This window comes from Medicago sativa, chromosome 8, assembly GCF_051527215.1.
Source record: "Medicago sativa cultivar Bolivia chromosome 8, Bolivia_mono, whole genome shotgun sequence".
NCBI lineage: Eukaryota > Viridiplantae > Streptophyta > Magnoliopsida > Fabales > Fabaceae > Medicago > Medicago sativa.
Window position 1 is genome coordinate 33052785 of NC_140756.1, and position 20326 is coordinate 33073110.

The 20326-nt window shown below is 34.4% G+C and overlaps 2 protein-coding genes across 2 annotated transcripts; one reads left to right on the plus strand and one right to left on the minus strand.

Annotated features, from left to right (window-relative positions):
* Positions 1–1500: 1500 nt before the first annotated feature.
* Positions 1501–6664, minus strand: LOC146898567 (SUN domain-containing protein 1-like). Its single transcript, XM_085733004.1, has 2 exons — positions 5428–6664; positions 1501–2071 (listed from the first exon to the last, which is right to left on the minus strand). The coding sequence occupies exons 1-2, from the start codon at positions 6496–6498 to the stop codon at positions 1766–1768; spliced, it is 1377 nt and encodes a 458-aa protein (XP_085589130.1). The 5' UTR covers positions 6499–6664; the 3' UTR covers positions 1501–1765.
* A 6481-nt stretch (positions 6665–13145) lies between these two features.
* On the plus strand, positions 13146–19480 carry LOC146898568 (uncharacterized). The gene is made up of 6 exons (XM_085732301.1): positions 13146–13260; positions 13432–13764; positions 14872–15523; positions 15644–15843; positions 15927–16171; positions 18328–19480. The coding sequence occupies exons 2-6, from the start codon at positions 13490–13492 to the stop codon at positions 19119–19121; spliced, it is 2166 nt and encodes a 721-aa protein (XP_085588427.1). The 5' UTR covers positions 13146–13260; positions 13432–13489; the 3' UTR covers positions 19122–19480.
* The last annotated feature ends 846 nt before the right edge of the window (positions 19481–20326 follow it).

A 20326-nucleotide genomic window follows, 5' to 3' on the forward strand; every position in this document is an offset into this window, starting at 1 on the left:
TCAAAAGAAAAAAGAAAACAGTAAAATATATGACACAAATGGTTGGTGGTTTCGTCCCAACTATATTAATTTATTTACAAGAGTTAGAAGTTAGAACTGGAAATCTTAGATCACTTGTTTAAGAGGGTTTGAGCTCTTACCATTAGGACCAAACTAAGTTGGTGATAACTACTGCACATTTACTATTTCTTTTTTTGGTAGAGACACATTTACTATTTTTAGCACTTTTTCTATAAAACATATTTATAATCTTGTTCCACTAATTTATTGGACCCAGTTTTTTAATTTATCAATTTCCTTTTTGTCGAAAATTTTATCATTTTCTAAGATGTATTCAAATGAGAGTTGCTCTTTTATCCACAAATGCGCAAACCGTTCAAAATATAACTTTTGAATGACATTTTATATGTATTTAAAAATTTTAGGATGTAACTCTCGATGTTGTTTTTCTAGAGAAAGAGTAAATTGGTGTGCCAAAAGAGTGATTCAAATGGATGTTAGTTGCACACCTAGTCCATTTACATTTTTTATCACAAATTTTTGGTAAAATCATCACAGACCTTAGATTCTCATTGATCATCGATGGAAGAATATATACTCAATGCTTGACATAGTGACTTCTAACTGAAGAAATGATTGATCAATTAGTTGTTAATTGAAAAGAAACATATTAGTACTAGTGATTTATTAAATTTTGGTGACGATGAATATTCAGTCTTATCTTTTTTAATAACTATGACATTGGTATCCACCGATATTTTTTCTAATGATTAATTTCTATCGGAATATCTGGCTAGTCATAAAGTCTTACCTTATGTTGGTTTCTTACAAGCTTCTTATGTTGCATAGAAGGGATATTGCTTGTGACACATTTCATAATTGCTTTAAAATGATGCCTCAGTAATCAATTTTAATCAAATCGTAGTACTCGTATGAAAAATGAGATCTATACTCTAAAAACTGTAGTGCTTACTTTGACCATGTAAATGATTATATTATTAAACGAGCACACCCATTCCAATACTCAATAGATATATGATTTTTACTCAGAATAATAGTAAATAAATTAGTATTGTGTATTGATTGAAATAAACAAAACGAGTTACGCAATTGAAGTCTCAATAACTTGATGATATACAGGGTGCTGTATGCTCACCTAATTAATTAATGGAACCCATGTACTGATCATGTGACATGTTCATGTAATCATAGCTAATTAGCTGGCTTAGCCAAGAATCACCACAAAAAGGAACTCAAGTACAAAATATGTGGCATAATAATGGTTTTGAATGATTGGTCACCAGAAAAATGGTTTTAGATGATAATTTTCCAAGTATCATTCATTCTACTAATCATTAAATATATTTTTAATCCAATAAAAAACTTATGAAAAGTCCCCATTTGGTACAAATTTGTATGTATGTCAAGATTCCTAAAGTCACAAAATGAAATATTAACCATATATAAAATATTTAATAAGGACTATAAACACACTTAATCTTAAAAATCAATCAATAGAGAGAATAGAAATTGGTAAAACTTCGTGCTACCCAAAAATGTGAAATCTATCTCATCTTCCTAATTCAGAACTCATACACTAAATACATAACCCATTTGAAACAGCAATAAGAAGTTAAATACACCAACAAAGATCATTACTGACTGCATCTAGTATATTTAGTCCACAAACTCCTACCTACATCTAAACAAATAATACTGAACAATTACACAGACATGGATAAATTTCAAGCAAACAAATGATACATTATGAGTCGATGGCCATCACAGAAACCGAGTCAGATTCGTAACCGTGAACTCTCAAGCGATATATACAGGTGTGTGAGGGACTTCCGTGATTAGACGTAAAATCGAACCTTATTGTGTCGATAACACCATAACCTGCTGAATTCAACACGTTGAAAGTTTGAGCATTGCTCTTCTCAAGGTCATATGTAAACTCTGTCAGGAGAAACATCTTCTCAGTATCAATTACAGAATTAGGATTGCTCCCCTGCAGCCAACCGGAGATCCTACAGTCCTTGGGAGCGCTAGATCGATCATATGCAACACTCTGTTGAAAGAAAAAGTATCAGTACACAAACTAACAATATTCAAAGAAATGGTGAATGAATGATTAAACAGAAAAGCAAAAATACTCTAGCTATAAAAAACATGAACATAACAGAACTATTAACAAAGACAAATCAGTTCCAACTTAGCTTACAAAGAATATAATTGCTAAAAGCCTATGTAGCAAATATTAGGACAACTGAAGCACAAGTTCAGCAGACAAAAAAATTCTGTGTGAATTACCAAGGAAATCAATTGAGTTCAGGCAGAAGATTGCTAAAACTTGACTAAAAGCACAGGATTTCACCAGAAAAACAGTTAAAGATATAGTTTACATGTATGATCTATCTAACCAATTTTAAATGGTATACTCAACTATTCATTGTTATTATATTCCCTTTTGGTCCAAAGAATAACATCTAGCTCAATCTAATAGCAGTAATGTGTGAAAAAAGAAGGTAATCGGAATCATTTTGATTCATATCATGAGGATTCAACAAAGATTTAGGTTAGTCATATACACAAAATATGTCATTTTATCAACTTGTCACACAGAACAATTAACAGAAGACAACAAAGTACTTCAATCATACATCAACACAAGCACAAAGAGAACTGGTAACAATACATGAAGGCAAATGTGATATGAAACTGTTATATCAACTACAACAATATAAGGAAAAAATAAATGTAGAGAAAAATATTATATAAGCAAAGGTCTTCAGAACCATAAATAAGAGTCCAGGGAACTTTTGACTCCTGCCAAAACCAACCCCAGCTAGAGAAGGCCAGAAAATGTTATAATATAAACTACAAGACATTATCCCTGCAACAGTAACAAGAACCCCAACCTACCAATATATTATAATCCCCAAACTTCTTCCAAAGTTTTGGGGCTACCCAAGAAAGTTTATGAATTAATCATATTTACTTTAGACCTCTGATATACAATACTCTGGAGAATGCAACAATACAACAACAAAAAACCTTTAATTCTAAGGTCCGCAGTCCGCTACATAAGTCAAACAACATAGTGCCCTAATATTGCATGATACTCTAGGGGAGTGTTACTTTCGAAATTTTTATGATATAAACAAGGTATGCTACTATTATTAAATAAATAATTTGATATATATCCATACACAAAAAAGTACAGTGTAATCATGACTAACACCATAGACAGGATATGCGTTGGTTGTGTGATGAGACTAGATGGGACAGAATTAGAAATGACAACATTAGAGAGAGTTGGAGTAGCATCCATAGTAGAAAAGATGGTGGAGATTAGGCTTAAGTGGTTTGGGCATATGTAGAGAGAAGACCTGTAGATTTTGTGGAAAGGAGAGTAGATAAGATGGAGGGTAGTCAGATCACTAGATACAAAGGAAGACCTAAAAAAAACTATAAGAGAAACTATTAAGGAAAATCTAGAGATTAATGCGTTGGATCGACATATGGGATAGGATGGAACCTTATGGCATAATTGATTCATGTAGCCGACCTCACTTAATGGGATAAGGCTTGGTTGTTTTTGTTGGTGTATAATCATGACTAAAGTCCCATTGTATTTACTATAACAGTAAGTTACATCTCCAATATTTATTTCCCACCTCCTCACCTTTGTAGCAGATTAAAAGAAGAAAATATACACTAAACTGGATTTGCCCAGAGTACGGAACAGTTCTTTTCAAAGAAATTTGCAAACTCAAGATCCTAGCAGTGGAACAATTGGGAGCAAGAACAAAAATGCAGATTGGATGGAAAATATGCCAAAAGTACACAAGCAACCCACCAAATATGAAAACATATACAAAAAAATCTGCAGGCAACCCAATCATGCAAATGACAGTAACAGACACATAGTTCATAAACACCAGCCATCTCAGCAATAGGTATTTCATTGCATCAAAAAGTACAATTTAATACATGGACAGAATGTAAAATATGTACATTATGATAGCATACACCGCATACCAAGTTTTCTTAACTGAGAAAGTATTAATTTTAACAGTGGCTTCTTTGTTGATTCAATATTTGTTTTCTTAGTCAAAGTATGTCAAAAGTTCAAGCACTAAACCAACAAGCCACGTTCTTTTGATGTAAAACACAGTCCTTCAAATTATTTTATTTCTAGTGGCAATATGAATAGATCCAATGGGCTTTAATCTCTGTTGTCAGTATTGTGAACGATAACAAATGTCTCATTAAATGAGGAATGTGCCTTGACTCTAAAATAACCAAGAAAACAGACATGTGTACGTGCATTAGACTATCAAATCATGGTTAAATCAAGTCAATTATAGGTTGATAAATATTTAGAAACGCTTTCATATAATTCATGTGAATAAGATTTCAATTAAACTCCATTCCAAAATGTTCTCAAATAATGTAAAATGCAACAACAGACACATAAAATTAGAGCTCTCTCCGTATGAGAAAAGTCGATACTCTTTTTGAGTAACACATGGATCTATTCAAACTTGAAGATAGCACAACATCAGATACAGTGCTTGACTACGATATATAAGACTTTAGAATCAAGAAAAGTCTCAGACTCAACCACATATGGTGGGTGATTCAATCTCGTTAACACAACAAAGTATATCAAGAAAAGACCAAGCAATCATTGCATTAGACTTATAAAAACACAAACTACAGAAACATAAGTATCACCCTCTTCCCCTTATGAATGCAGTAAGCTTCATACATTCCCATATCAAAAGCGACCTAGATGTTTCTCCTATCATATGTAAGCTTGATTTAAAAAGCCAATTTGTGGACATCCACAACTCAACCGCTAATAATTAGTTAATAGCATTAATTTTACTTTTAATTCATCACATTTAGTAGCCTAAGTACAAGAAAAACGAATTGCATCTTCTACAAACTATACGGATCATAAGTCATAACTCACCCAAATGCATGCACTTATAAAAAAACTAGTCGCAGCCAGTTGATATGATCCTAGATAACATAAACTTATTTTTCATCTCATTTAGTAGCCCAATTACAAGGAAAAAAGAAAACAAATTGCCACTTCTAAAAACTACACCCTACATAACTCACCCAAAGGCATGGATAAGTCAGTCACATCTAGTCTAATTGATATACCATGATCCTACATAACATAAACTTAATTCATGGGCACATCATGCAGATTATTCTCAAACCAAGTATGCATCATCAAATTTCCTATAACAAACATCTCAATTCTCAACTACTAAAAATTTTCATATATTCAAGGAAGTACACAAAACATTAACAGCAAGTCAAAGATTATATTACTAACTGATTCATCATGACAAGACAAGATAACAGTAACTGTATATAGTTAAAAAAGAATATGCATGGCATCACCTTTGCTACATGTTCCAAAGTAACAGCCTCAGGAACGATTTCAGCACGCAGCCTAATTTGAACAAACCCGCTGCTACCCTTCAACGGAAAACACTGTCCAGGCTCCCCAAAACTCGGTTTCAACATCTTATCAGCATTGTGATGAACACCATTTCTAGCATTCAACAAGAACCAATTCCCCCTCCCCACATCATAAGCCTCTGAATGTCTCACAACCCAGGCTCCACCGTTTGCAAGAGCATAATCCACCCTCCCAAGCCCATCAGCAGCATGCTTCTCAATCTCGCTCTCAACCACCCCTCTAGCAAACTCCCTTATCTCATCCAAACCACCACCCTCATATCCATTCCCCTTCACATTCTTCAAACCCTCGACGAATTTCTCAAACTCCTCCTTTGTTAACAAATCCCCCACCTTTAATTCATCCAAATATCTCTCCAATTTATCCCCCTTATTCACCAATTTCTTTATCTCATTCTCCAAGAACGCGCCTTTTTGCTCAATTTTCGCATCCATTTCTTTCTTTAACCCACCAACCTCATTCTCAATCTTCTTATCCACCACATCAACCTGCACCTGCATCATCTTCGCCGTCTTCTTCAACAAACCCTCCATCTCCGAAATCCTGTCCTCATACTCCGAAAACCCACCAAACCCTCCTCCAACAACAACACCTTCCCCTGATTTCACCGCAAACCATCTAATCAACTGAACCAACCCAACAACCATCACCAAAAGCCCAAAATTCTTGGCGAAAATCCTCGCTACAGTAACCCATTTCTGCTTCTCAGACTTCCCACCAATCTTCCTCACCCGCCGCGTAGAATCCCCACCAGCGACCCTCTTTGTTGCCGGTGCTAAATCTTTCGAAAGAACAGCATCGCTTCGGATCGAGTGATGACCGTTACCTGCGGTGGAAGGGTTCTTGCCGTCGCCGGCGGTGTTTGGAGAAGCGGCGACGTCGTTGGCGAGAAGTTCGAGATTGCTAGCGGTTTTCTTGTCGGCGGAGATGACAGGTCTCCGACGAGTGCCTGGGTTCGCCGCCGTGATTGACACGGTGGATGCCGACATCGGAATCGACGGTAACGGGTTTCAATTCAAAAAATTCAAATTATAGAAAGAAAGAAGAAAAAGAATGAATGAAATATTGGAAAGAGAGTGTTTGTTTTATTTTATTTTTCGTCAGTGTTATTATGTATAGATCTGAAGAAGAAGGAGGATTTGAAATATTTGTGTTGGTTTTTTTTTTTTTTGTATGATCAATTTATATGATTTGATTTTTGGGAGCGTAGTGTGAGATTTTTGATTTAGAAGTGTGGGAGAAATTTTAAGTGGGAGAGACGCGACTGGTCAGCGCGTGGGTATTGAGGAAAATTTCTATTTTCACTTAAAAAAAAATACTCCCTAAACTTTGAAAATACCAAAATGTCATCGACGGCGGTTAAATGTTATTCAACCATTGCAAAGCGTGAAACAAACTCAACGCTTCCCCAATATCTACGAGGTATACAGGTGAAAAGCTGGTAGTTTTCACCACAACAAATGCTCCATCATCATTGAGTTGTGCTCCATCATCATAACAAACTCAAATGCACCATCATCATCGTAGTTTTCACGCAAACACATATTGATATTACACTTAAACATACAGCATTGTGGTCTCTGCCATCGACTTGGCGATGTTATATTAGAACAAGAAGATGGCAACAATGTTTCCTCTATATGGTGAACACTAGTTGTATTGTCTTGTGTCTCTTTTTGTTGGTTGTTCGTGCTTCGAGGGTGATTTGTGGTCTGCCAATCATTTGTTAAATGGTGTCCTCTGTCAATAACATTAGCGTACATCTCATTTCACCCTTCCCTAGCTTTTGAGGTTTCGGTGTTTCCATAAACTCCAAATTATGACAGCTATTCGTTGGGCATGTCCATGTGTCAAAGTTTGCAGTAAAGAAAATATGACATAACAGTTGAATCAATGGTAAAAACGACATGGTCAACATCATCCGACATACCTGCTGTTTGTCACACTTGGACATAAAAAAGAACAACAAACACAACATGCAGAAGATCTTCATGATTAGAATTACAACTTACATAGTTCATAAGACAATGCACCCCTTTAACTTGTAGACAAACTCAGGTTGGAAAACATCCACGACACATTCGGCAAACAAGATTTTTGTACCTTCGATGGCACTTTCAGGCTTCAAATACCCGTCCAAAATCCAAACGTAGTAGATGATAAGCATCTACTAAATCTTCGACACATAGCTTGTACATACTACTATCATAATATAAACATTTTTCTCCTCTTTCCAACCAATCGATTAGCCACCTGATCAGCCAACGAAGTATTAATATGACAGAAGTTATATCCTCACTAAAAATTTATCAAACCAATGCATTGTTCCATCTATTGGAAGAGTCGTCAATTACACTATGCACAGTAAAATCATGAACAAAAAGCGCCTCTAGAATGTTACCATCTATGCAACCAACATTCAACAACCAAGGTTCATCAATAATAAGAATAGAGATACTTGATCTTGTTGCACCACCACGCACCACCTTTAACAATAAAATAGACACATAAAATTTTCCTTCAAACATAGCTCAGATTGTGACCCATGTTGGTCGTGGGATAACTCCTATAGGGGAAATATTGAGCTTTAAAAATATGAGATACCAGAGAGTGCGAGTTAGTTTGAAATTTCCACCCTTGTTTACCTAACAGTGCCAAGTTGAAAGCTGATAAATCCTTGAAACACATACCACAATCGACTTTGTGCATTGATAACTTCTCTCATGACATTCAATGAATACGACGGTTATTGAAACTGTCGTGGCCCCACCAAAATGGGTTCATCTTTTTCTCAATTGTAGTAATGATTAAGGTAGGTAACTGGAATATGCTCATTGGATAGGACGTGATAGCTTGTAAGACAAATTTATTCATCACCTTAAGATCTGCTATAAACATTTACTACTTCAAGAATTTATTATTTTCCAAACGTGATCCTTACAAGAAATTCAATGTTCTATCGCGACCTATCATATATGAAAAACCCAAATATTTCCTGATACTAAGCGCAAATTAAGCAACCAGGATATTGATGATGGACGCCTTCCTGGTATCAGAAACATCCCTACTACAATATATCCATGATCCAGGTAAGTTAATAACTTGACTATAAGCTGCCTCATACATTGCTCAATATTTTATTCATTTTTTTTATGGCAAAAGGAGGAGAAGAATATTAAGAGATTAGGAGGGTGTTATATCTTGAAATAATATATATATTTTGACATATTATCATTTTGACTTCAAAGTTCATTAATTGTTTTTGATCTTGACATATCATAAAATGAGGACCATTGTTACGATTCTTTGTAAAACAAGATGAGATTAAGGAGAATGTCAATGATGTCACATGGTATTTGTTTTGGATCGAGCAATCGCTCCCAAGCCTATTTTCATAGGCCCAATCCAAAATGATCCAAATCTAACATTTGGGCTATTTACTCGCAACACATTCCTCTTCGTGATGAGGGTGCTTGCAGCAAGTCAGAGACCCATTCAAACTTAATTGGTAACGTCTCCCCCATGCTGCCGCGAAACTCGCTCGACGGTTACGACACCCCCTCTGCGGTTCCAGCCAAAGCAACTGTTCACAACCACCATCTAACACCACATCAGCAGTCACCTTCTGGTCAGGTACGATCAATATTTATCATAAACATTCTGGCATAAATCTAAGGGGAGTCTCTAAATATTTGTCTCTCTTTAAAAAACGAAAAATTGTTTAGCATAATATTTGTTTTTGCCATCATAAAATAGAGGAATATTGTGGATCTGTTTGGTAAAAATAGCGGATAGCTTATAAGCTAGCTTATAGTTTATGACTGATAGCTGATAAGTTAATTGAAGTGTTTGGTAAAATTAGTGGTTCAACTAGGTGTTAGATGTAAAATGACAAAAAATGACATTTTTAATTCATACTATAATTCATATCACTTAATATTTAAGTATTTAGAAGTTAGTAATTTAAATTTATTAATTTAATATATCATTTATATTATATTTTTAAATTAATTTTTATTCACTACAATTTAATTTTAAATTTATTTCATTTGAGTGTTTATACTTTATAAAAAAATTAAACTGTAAATGTTAGTAGTTAGTATCTCGAAAAAAATGTTAGTAGTTAGTATCTCGAAAAAAATTTAACTCTTTATCCCTCAACTCAAACCAATTAAGCTACCTAAACCTCAACTTTATAAAACAATTAAATGTAGCAATGACATCTTTTTTTTTTTTTTGTGGTGTTCGGGGTTTGAACCCCAGACCTTGCATATATTATGCATTGTCCTTACCAACTGAGCTAAGCTCGGAGACAAATGTAGCAATGACATTTAATCGAAGGTATTATTATTATTATTATTATTATTATTATTATTATTATTATTATTATTATTATTATTATTATTATTATTATTATTATTATTATTATTATTATTATATGTATTATTAACAATTTAACAACAATGCATAGTTACATAATAATATCTTGAATAATTTTATTATAGGCTTAATAGGTCATTTGGTCCCTTAATTAATTTCAAGTTTTCATTTTGGTCCTATAAATAATAAAACTCATGTTTTGGTCCCTCAAATTTGCCTCCGTCGGTCAAATAAATCCCTACAGGTTAAGTTTAACCCCAAATGTCTACGGTGGACCAACATTGTAGGTGGTTCATTATAGACCCTATTAATTTTTTAAATTTAAACCATTCGATTTATTCTGTAAAAGGAGGATCGTTGGATCATGAAGGTCCATTCTATGTTACAGTATACCATCAATAACTAATATTTTCCAATTTCTTCATCTTCTTCCTTCATCAACATACCATCTTCATCATCAATCTTCATGAAAAATCCAACCAGAAAAGAAGCCCAGATTTTTTTTTGTTCATTCTAATAACAGAGTGTATCTTCACTCCCAATCTCATATCATAACATCGCTCCCTACATCTCCTCAAATCGCGCTTCTCCTCCACCCACTCTACTGTTCCGTTCTTCTCCACCCACTCTCTCACTGTATTTCCTCTCTCTCTCTCTCTCTCTCTCTCTCTCTCTCTCTCTCACCGTGTTCTCTCACTATTCCAGCGTCCTCCTCCACCCTTTATCTCACTGTGTTTCCTCCCTCTTACCGTCTTCTCTCACTGCTCCGACGGAGGCGGCGTTCCATCTCTTCCTCTTCCACCGATACCCTAACCGTTGAAACCTTCATCGCCTTCACACAACTGCGAACCACCTTCCACCACCGCCTCCGAAGTCATGTTTCAACAACATAGTTCTCACTTTTCCAGTTTCAATTTTACACAGTTCCAGTCTCAAATTCTGCAATTTTTTACACTGTTCACAGTAATAGTCAACAAAGAATGTTGATGAAAATCAAAATGAAAGCAGCAGACAATCTGGGGTGATTTTGGTTCGATTTTGAGTGAAGAATTGTTGTTGTTGTTGTTACTGATTCTCTATGTTTATAATCTGGGATGATTTTAGGTGAAAAGTTGTTGTTGTTGACACCAATTTTGGATTTTATTGGTTAATCTTCTTTAATGTGGTGCTGCTGTAGGAGTTTGATACATTTTATGCTAGTTTTTGGTCCTTCTATTCAGACTTGCATTGTCATGTTTTGTGATGATTTTGGTTCAATTACATTTTTTGCTTTTTCTGAATTTTTTATGAATGTTGGTGATGAAGATGAAAATGAGTGACTGATGAAGATGATGTTGAATATATGAAGAAGAAGAAGGAAGAAGATGAAGAAAGGGAAATATAATCCAATGGTAGCCTTTTCTTTAATCCAACGGTGGTTGTTGTTGGATCATTGTAAGATAAAGTAATCCTTCACAATCCAATGGTAGCCTTTTTTCATAAGATCAAACGGTTAAAATTTAAAAAATTAATGAAGTCTATGGTGGACCACTCTTAAAGTTGGTCCACCATAGACATTTGGAGTTAAACTTAATGGTCAGGGATTTATTTGACCGACGGAGGCAAACTTGAGGGACCAAAACATGAGTTTTATTAATTATGGGACCAAAATGAAAACTGGTAATCAATTAGGGGACCAAATGACCTATTAAGCCTTTTATTATACTAAATTGATATAGTCACGTAATAGGACTTGTTAACATTCTCATAGGAAAAAAAATTGGAACGTACTCTAAAAAAAACTATGGAAGGCATTCTCTCTCAAAAGAAAAAAAAACGGTAGCACAACTGATAATTATTACATAACTATTTTAGTTTGAGTTCAAATGATAAAAGTGGATTTTAAATAAAAATATAAGGGTAAAATTGGAAGAAAAGATGATAAGCTATAAGCCATAAGATCAAACGCTACTTGAAATAGCGTCTGAAAAATAGCTTATATACTCGTGAAATAAGTTATAAGCTCGTGGTGAAAGACCATTACCAAATAGAGTTTTTTTTGTTAGACGAACTTATAAGCTATCCACCGTAAGATATAAGCTCATTCAGTGGTCTTACCAAACACACCCTGTATTGTGTTAACCATTTAAAAACTTTTTTTTTTATTACGATTGATCAATCCTTTGTTTGAAACAAACTTTATGTATACAATAATTTTGAAATTAATTAAAGTAAATATTGAAATTGAGATGAAAGAAAAATGTGAGTGCAAAAGTATTAATGTACTAGTTCACATCATCATCACGCTCCTACATCTTGTTCTCACTTAGAGAGAGATTTGAAATGGTCAACACAATTAAAACCACCTCCTCCTCCTTAGAATTTTTTTTGTTCTATTTTTTTAATACTTAGTTTAGTGATGTTTGTGGTGATGGTAGCCAATGAAGAATAGAGAAAGAAGGTGTGTTATGAGTTGTTGATATTTGTGCGATGGTGTGAATTCTGTTGATGGAAAAATCCTTTAAGAGGAGGATGTTTGCTGGCTGGAGTAAAGATGTTACGTGGCCTAGAAGGATGACCGATTGATGGATGGAGGGGAAAAGAGGAGGGGAAGATGGAAGAAGATGTTCTCATTCTCATTGTTTCCGTTTTGTTAGGTTTATTCTCATTCTAAAAAAAAATATGATTTATTTATCGAAAACGTTAACGAATTCATGCATGCTTTTTAAGACTTTTTAAAGGTATTTTACATGAAAATTTGTGCATCAATATATTTGAAATTAAAATATTTAACTTTTTTTTAAGAACAAAATATTTAACTTTTTATAAAATAATTTTTTTCATCCGTTCTTAAAAAAAATTATTTTGGAATCCTTACAGACTATCTTAGACTATTTGTTGTTTTAAAAAAAATAATAGGCTATTCGTTAACCAAATTCTTTATTTATTCTAATCTTTTATTCATAAATAATATGAAATTTAGTTTATCCAACTCACGTGTGCCACATCACTATTAGATAATTAATGATCATACATATCTTAAAAAAAATAATTTTTTTTTTACAAAACACATCATCAAAAAATACTTGTGGATCAAGAAAAAACTTCAATTTTTTTTGCAAAAAAAAAAAAAAAGACCAAAATCATGTTTTAAAAATGTGCGATTAAAAATTAATCTCAATTATAAAAAACTCACAAGGGTTTTTAACTTAAGAGGAAAAGAAAAAAGTCTAAGTAGGGTTTTAGTTTATACATGTTGACGGTTATAGTTCTCAGTAACGAAATGTAATTCACCGTCACCAAAACGACAACACTCTACACGTCGTTTCCATCACCACCAAAAATTCCTTCATTGCAGCGCAAATTCGACAAAACCATACAATCACAAAAGGGTATGTTCTTCATTTTTCACTCATGATCTTGTATTTATTTTGTGTTTTTTCCACAATTTTTGGATTGAATTACTTAACTTCTGTTGTTAAAAACTCATAAAACTTATCAAAATCAAATTTTTAACTATTTATCTCAAAAGGGTCATTTCTAAATGTTATTTTTTATTTCAGGGTGTTACTGTTCAATGCTTCTGAAATTTGAAAAAGTTTTGTTTTTGGTTGAACTTTTATGGAGATGACTATAGTTGAATCAGTAAGGAATATTCCTTTGCAAGACCCATCTGAGGAAGAGTTTTCTGCTGCTGACTTAACTTGGACTAAGTTTGGGAATTCTGAACATTATGATGAGGTTGCCCTTATTCCTTATGATAGAGTTGATGCTTTTATAATTGGGGAGTGTTCAAATGTGTTGTGTCCGACTCGGTTTCATATCGAGAGAGGAAGGAAACGGACTATTGGTACCTTGAAGGAGTATAAGGATGATGAATATCTTGAGTACAGGCAGTGAGTTTCTGCATTCATTCTTATTTCTTACCCTTTACTCTAAGTTATTATGATCAAGTTTTACTTTTTTGGTTATGTGATCAGAAGATTGTGACATTTTAAAACTATATTTTCTAGTATTTTTTTGCGTGTTTAGTTTGTATATGGTAGAACATTAGAATTTGGTGTGAAATGATTTCATGTTTTGCTTGTAGAAATTTTGATCCTTGTTACTTACCCTTGTAGAAATTTTGATTCTTGTTAACTCGGCTTAGGTTGTTTGGGTATATAGAGAGAAGACATGTAGGTTCTTTAGTAAGTAGATTAGATCAGATGGGGAGTAGTCAAATCACTAGTGGCAGAGGAAGGCCTAGAAAATTTATAAGAGAAACCATCAAGAAGGATCAAGAGATTAATGGGTTTGATAGGGATATGATATATGATAGAACATTATGGCAGCGTTTGATCCATGTAGCCGACCCTCTTAGTGGGATAAGGCTTGATTGTTGCTGCTGCTGCTGTTGTTGGTAAGTTCCCTAATGTTTTTCATGTTGGTAAGTTCAAACCATTTTCCTTTTGCTGTCTGAAGTTTCAATTCGAATCAATAGTAGAGTAAAAAACTAATAACTTGAAGCTTAAGTGGTCATGTGCACAATCAGGATTCCAATGCTTGTCTTATCATGTTGAACTTTGTTCTGTGAAATGATGTCATGTTTTCCGTTTAGAAAATTATATCCTTGTTAAAATTTTTGTCTTATGGTTACAAATTTTCATAAGTTTGAACCATTTTTCTTTTGTTATCCTGAATTTAGAATCCATAGCATACTAGTGAATTAGTAATACGCACACGATCGGGATTCCAATAGTTATGTTGTCATTGTTAAGAATAGTAATAGTTAGCAGAGTAAAATTCTGTTAGTAGTCAGAAATCTGTTAGGAGTTGGTGCTATTGAGTTCGATAAATAAGATAATTATGTAAACAATTTACTAGCTATTAGTAATCAAAATGACTCCTAATGAGCTTTTACCTCATGAATACAATCATGTTCTCTATCTCTCTCATGAGTATCATTTTGGCCCTATCATCCCAGATTTCTAGTCATGTTGAATTTTGTTCTCTGTCTGAAGGTACTGGTGCTCATTTGGCCCAGAAAATTATGGGGAGGGTGGAGAGATACTACCTAGTCGGAGATATCGACTCAATACTCGAAATCGTGCTGCTAGACCTCAATCAATGCGGGGTTGTACCTGTCATTTTGTTGTCAAACGTCTTTATGCTCGTCCATCACTTGCACTTATTATATACAATGAGAGGCGTCATGTTAATACGTCTGGTTTTATCTGCCATGGACCACTTGATAGAGATGCTATTGGCCCAGGTGCCAAAAAGATTCCATATATATGTAATGAAATTCAGCAGCAAACAATGTCCATGATATATCTCGGCATTCCAGAAGAGAATATCTTGGAGAAACATATCGAAGGGATTGAGCGATATTGTGGTCCAAATGCACAAGTCAATAGCCTTGCTTCTCAGTATGTTCACAAGCTGGGCATGATTATCAAAAGGTCTACTCATGAGCTGGATTTGGATGATCAAGCTAGCATCCGCATGTGGGTTGAACGAAATAGAAAATCTGTATTTTTTCATCAGGATACTTCAGAGTCAGACCCTTTCATCTTAGGGATCCAAACAGAATGGCAGCTGCAACAAATGGTTCGTTTTGGTCATCGTAGTGTTGTTGCTGCAGACTCATCGTTTGGTGTGAAGAGACTTAAAGTAATTATTTTTCATTCACGACTTTTAAGTTATGCTAGACCTAAGAGAATCATAGTTATCTGATTCACATTGAAATGTATTTTCAATCAACCCGACTTGGTTATCTTTTCATGTTGGCAGTATCCCTTGTTCACTCTACTTGTTTTTGATTCAAGACAACATGCACTTCCTGTCGCATGGATCATTACACGAAGCTTTGCAAAGCCTGATGTGTCTAAATGGCTTAAAGCTTTAATTGACCGAGCTCGTAGTGTTGAGCCTGGATGGAAAGTCAGTGGATTTTTAATTGACGATGCTGCAGCTGATATTAATCTTTTGAGGCAAGATTTTTATTTCTTTAAAATGCGTTTGGTTTAAAGTTCTATAGTTGATTTTAATTGCCTTTCGTTGTTTGCTTTTACAGTGATATATTTGATTGTCCTGTCCTATTTTCACTATGGCGTATTCGTAGATCATGGCTAAGGAATATTGTGAGGAAATGCAATAATATTGAGGTTCAGCGCGAGATTTTTAAGCGTCTAGGGACAATTGTGTACAGCATTTGGGGAGGCACAAATACGTCACTTGCCTTGGAACAACTTATGCTGGATTTTGTTGACCAAACTGATTTCTTGGAATATTTCAGAGTGTCCTGGGTGCCCAAGATTGGTTAGATCTTTCTCCTCTTTTCTCTTGCATGCACATAAAACATACATGTTTGGATTAAGGCATATTATGCAGAGCCCGGATACAGAAAATAGGTGAATTATCAGACTATCAATATCGGATATAGATACTTCTAGGATATGCTTGGATACATATCCTAGAAATATCAGAACTATTTTTTATTGAAAACACAAAAACTATCGGATAAGAATGAGATACATCACTGATACAATAAAATACTGAGATACATCACTGATACAACAAAATACTGAGATACATCACTGATACAGCACAATACTGCGAGATACGACTTCAATGGGTCTCATAATAGGTCGTATTCTTCTACCTTTTAGCGATATGCACGGGATGCAGACGAGTACACTTCATGTTTTTAAAAGTTAAAAAGACATCGTTTACATAAAAAATTAGTTAGATTAAAAATAAGGGACAATTACATTGACCTCCCCTGAGGTTTATTCAAAGGTATCACACTGTTAACATGGAATAAAAAAATTTAAATTAAAAATTAAACCAAGAGCAAAACCGTCATCAAGACCCATTCAAATCCATAACCCATCCAGAGCATTCTGTGAGAACAGCCAATAGTCACTGTATGTGAAAGCTAGGATATGAGAGCTGCTGCGTTGGAAATCACGCAAAGCTTCTGTGAACAGGTCTTTCTTCCAGTTAAACCTCTGCCATTTCCCACAAACCTACAAACGGTTGTGAGATAGCTCAACATAACTTGCCTTCTTTTGTATTCATCCTTTGGTATTCAGCCATTTTTTCTCCAGATGTAAAATTGTTGCAATTTCTTCCCAATATTTTAGATTGTGGGCTCCAACTTTTTAAGTAAGAAAGGAGACAATGTTTCAATTCTGTTAACGTAATAGTATTAGGCGGAGCAAAAAGTGAAAGCGGTGGTTAGACTTTTGATTTTTAACGGTTTCATGAAAAAAATAATAAATGTCTAGGGGGAGGTTAGTGCTTTTTAACAAATAGAGGGGGTGTGATACATTTGAACAGACCTCAGGGAAGGTCAAAGTAATTTCCCCTTAAAATAATAATATATCTTTTAAACTAGTTTTGATTACAAGTAATTTTTATAGTAATATATTAATGAGGAATGATCATTTTTATAATAATGGTGGATTATAGGGTGAGGGCTCAATTAAGTCCCTCACCGGTGGAGCAGGGGAAAATAAACCATTAGATTTAATCAATGTTTCAGATTCATTAAAAATAAAAGCAAGATCACCTACACATTCTCACGCACAATCTAGTCCTTTCTCATTCACAATCTAATCCTTGAGACAAAATCCTCTGAGATGTTTTTGATTCACAGACCCTAATCAATTCTTCATTACTTGTTCGATAATTTTTCATGATAGAGAGAGCAATTCACAAGAAGATTAAATCAAATTCAGATAGTGGTTATTCATCCTTTAGAACATGAGACATTTAAAAATAACAATAGTGTTAATATTAATAATAAAGGTGAAGGTTATTGCTCTCATTTTATGGAAAATAAAATTTATGCGTCCCATTTGTTTTGGAGAATTTTCATGGGGGTAGCATTTGGTAAACATACAAGAACAAAATAATATTGAATCAACAAAAAAAAAAAATGCTGACGGTTATATCTATGGATCTAAAAATATGTGAAGTTCGAAATTTTGTGAAGTTTGGATCTAAAAATCTTCCAACTCCTCTATGGATGATGATGAATTAGAAAAATTGATGATCCTGATGTTTCCGATGCCTAATTTGCTCTTATGGGTTTTTGGTGATGATGATAGGAGAAAAATTGTGTGATAATATGTAAATTTTCTTACTTTTGTTTTTAATGAATCTCAATCATTGGTCAAATCTGATGGTTTATTTTCTCTGTTCCACCGATGAGGGACTTAATTGAGCCCTCACCATGTGATCCACCTATAGTAATATAACTTTTTTTATAAAGTTTTTTATTAATGTATCAAGGCCTTGGCCTTATTGTATCTTGAATTTTAAAAATTTCCCGTATCCGCATTGGATCGCACCAGTGCCAGCAACTACATATCCTGGTTTCATTTTGCTTAAGAAGTTTCGGTGTAGTCAATTAGTCGTTGATATGTTAACTTGCTGTGTCCTTACCCTTCCTTTCCTCTGTTGTGCAGAAATGTGGCTTTCAACAATGAGAAATTTGCCACTGGCAAGCCAGGAAGCCTCTGGAGCATTAGAAGCCTACCATGTTAAACTGAAAGCCAAACTTTTTGATGATTCACATCTCGGAGCGCTGCAAAGAGTAGATTGGTTAGTCCATAAGTTAACAACTGAGTTGCATTCAAGCTACTGGCTTGATCGTTTCGCTGATGAAAGTGATTCTTTCCAGAATGTGAAAGAAGGTTATATTGCTTCTACGTCATGGCACCGAGCACTTGAAATTCCCGACTCTGCGGTCACCTTGGACAATAAAAACCGCCTCTTTGCCAAAGTTGCGAGCAAGAAAAACAGCAGCTTAACACACATAGTTTGGAATCCGGGATCTGAATTTTCATTCTGTGATTGTTCTTGGTCATTGCATGGTAACCTTTGCAAGCATGTCATCAAGGTAAACATGATTTGTGAAAATCTTCAAGGTTGTCAATCGTCAATGTCTTTTCGGTCGTTTGAAGAGGTTTTAATGGGTCTATGGGGAAAACCAGTTGACGATTCGTTTGCGTTGGACTTGTCATTGGCTTGGACCCACCAAATGCTAGATCAAATTCAAAAACTTGTTGAACTGAATAATTCAACTAATATTGGTACTGTAGTAAACAATATGCCTCTGAAATGGGTTTCAAAGAAACGCAGAACCAATATTGGCAAACGATCTTCAATTTCGGCAACTCCTTCTGGTAACCGTAACACGAAAAGTGTTGTTGTGTATAAGAAGAATCGGAGGCGGAAAAGATTGTCACAACTAAGATGACTGATTCTCTCCATTATGTTTCAACATATGATAACTCTGCTTAGTGAAAAGTGGATTTGATTTAAAGAATTTCTTTAAATATCTCCAGAGATAGAATGGAGGAATCAAAAAGCAATTCCGGTCCATATGTTTTGTTCAGCTTTTATACCTGACAATACTTCTAGGTGATCACTCCTGAGACAGAGTAGTGGTCGGTTTTACATAAAAGTTTGAAGTCATTCCTTAGTGTTTCATATTTTTCTCTAAGTTTCCACAATCACATGCTAGCCTAAATATTCATTTATTGAATCATTTTATATTGTACCATCTCCATTGTTCTAATTTGAAGTCCTTTCAAGTGCTTAGTTTACTTGGGAAAATATATCTTTCCATGGATCATTTATTTTTGTTTTCTGGCTTTGATGATTTTGTTCTTGAATTTACTTGTTATGTACATATAAAATTTGTTGGCGTATTATTGGTCTGAATTTTGAGCTTGATTCTTGTGTTATCTATATGGGTGATCATGCCCTGTTTGGATAAACAACTTATTTACAGCTTGTAGCATAAGCGTGTATCATGATAATCTCTTATAAGTTTATGTAAGGTATTTCTGCAGCAAAAGATAAACTAAAATTAAATTGTATTTGTATATGCTATAAGCTCTTTTGATAAAGCAGATTTTTTTCATATGAAATAAAACCCGTCTCTATTTTTCTCTCTGATTAGGCAACATTTTTTATTAGAGACTGAATTAATCTGTCTCTAACTAAAAAGTTAAATTAAAAACAGAATATACCTCGTATTTGGCTCCTAAAACCTTTATTCACCAAAACACAGGTTTAGAATCTCTCTGACATATTTCCCTCATCGTGAAAATGAGGTAAAAACAATCCCTCCATCTTCAAACACTAAAAGGGACCAACCCATTGTGTGTTCCAACTAAATTGAAAATTACTTTGTTCCTTATGCATTCATTCTAGTCGGTTCCTTCCTCACTTGTTCCTCCTTTGCTCATGCATTCTTATCGGTTTCAGTATGTTCTATGTACATTTTTTTCCTCCCGCGTCGTTAGTCTATTCAATGCACATTCCTCGCTTGTCTCCTTCACTCGTCATTCCTATGCTAGCTAGTCTCTCTTATAGTCTATTGCATGTGCATTCCTCGCTTGTCTCCGTGCACTTATCATATGTCTTTTCATAATTAAGGGAATTTATTTGACAGTT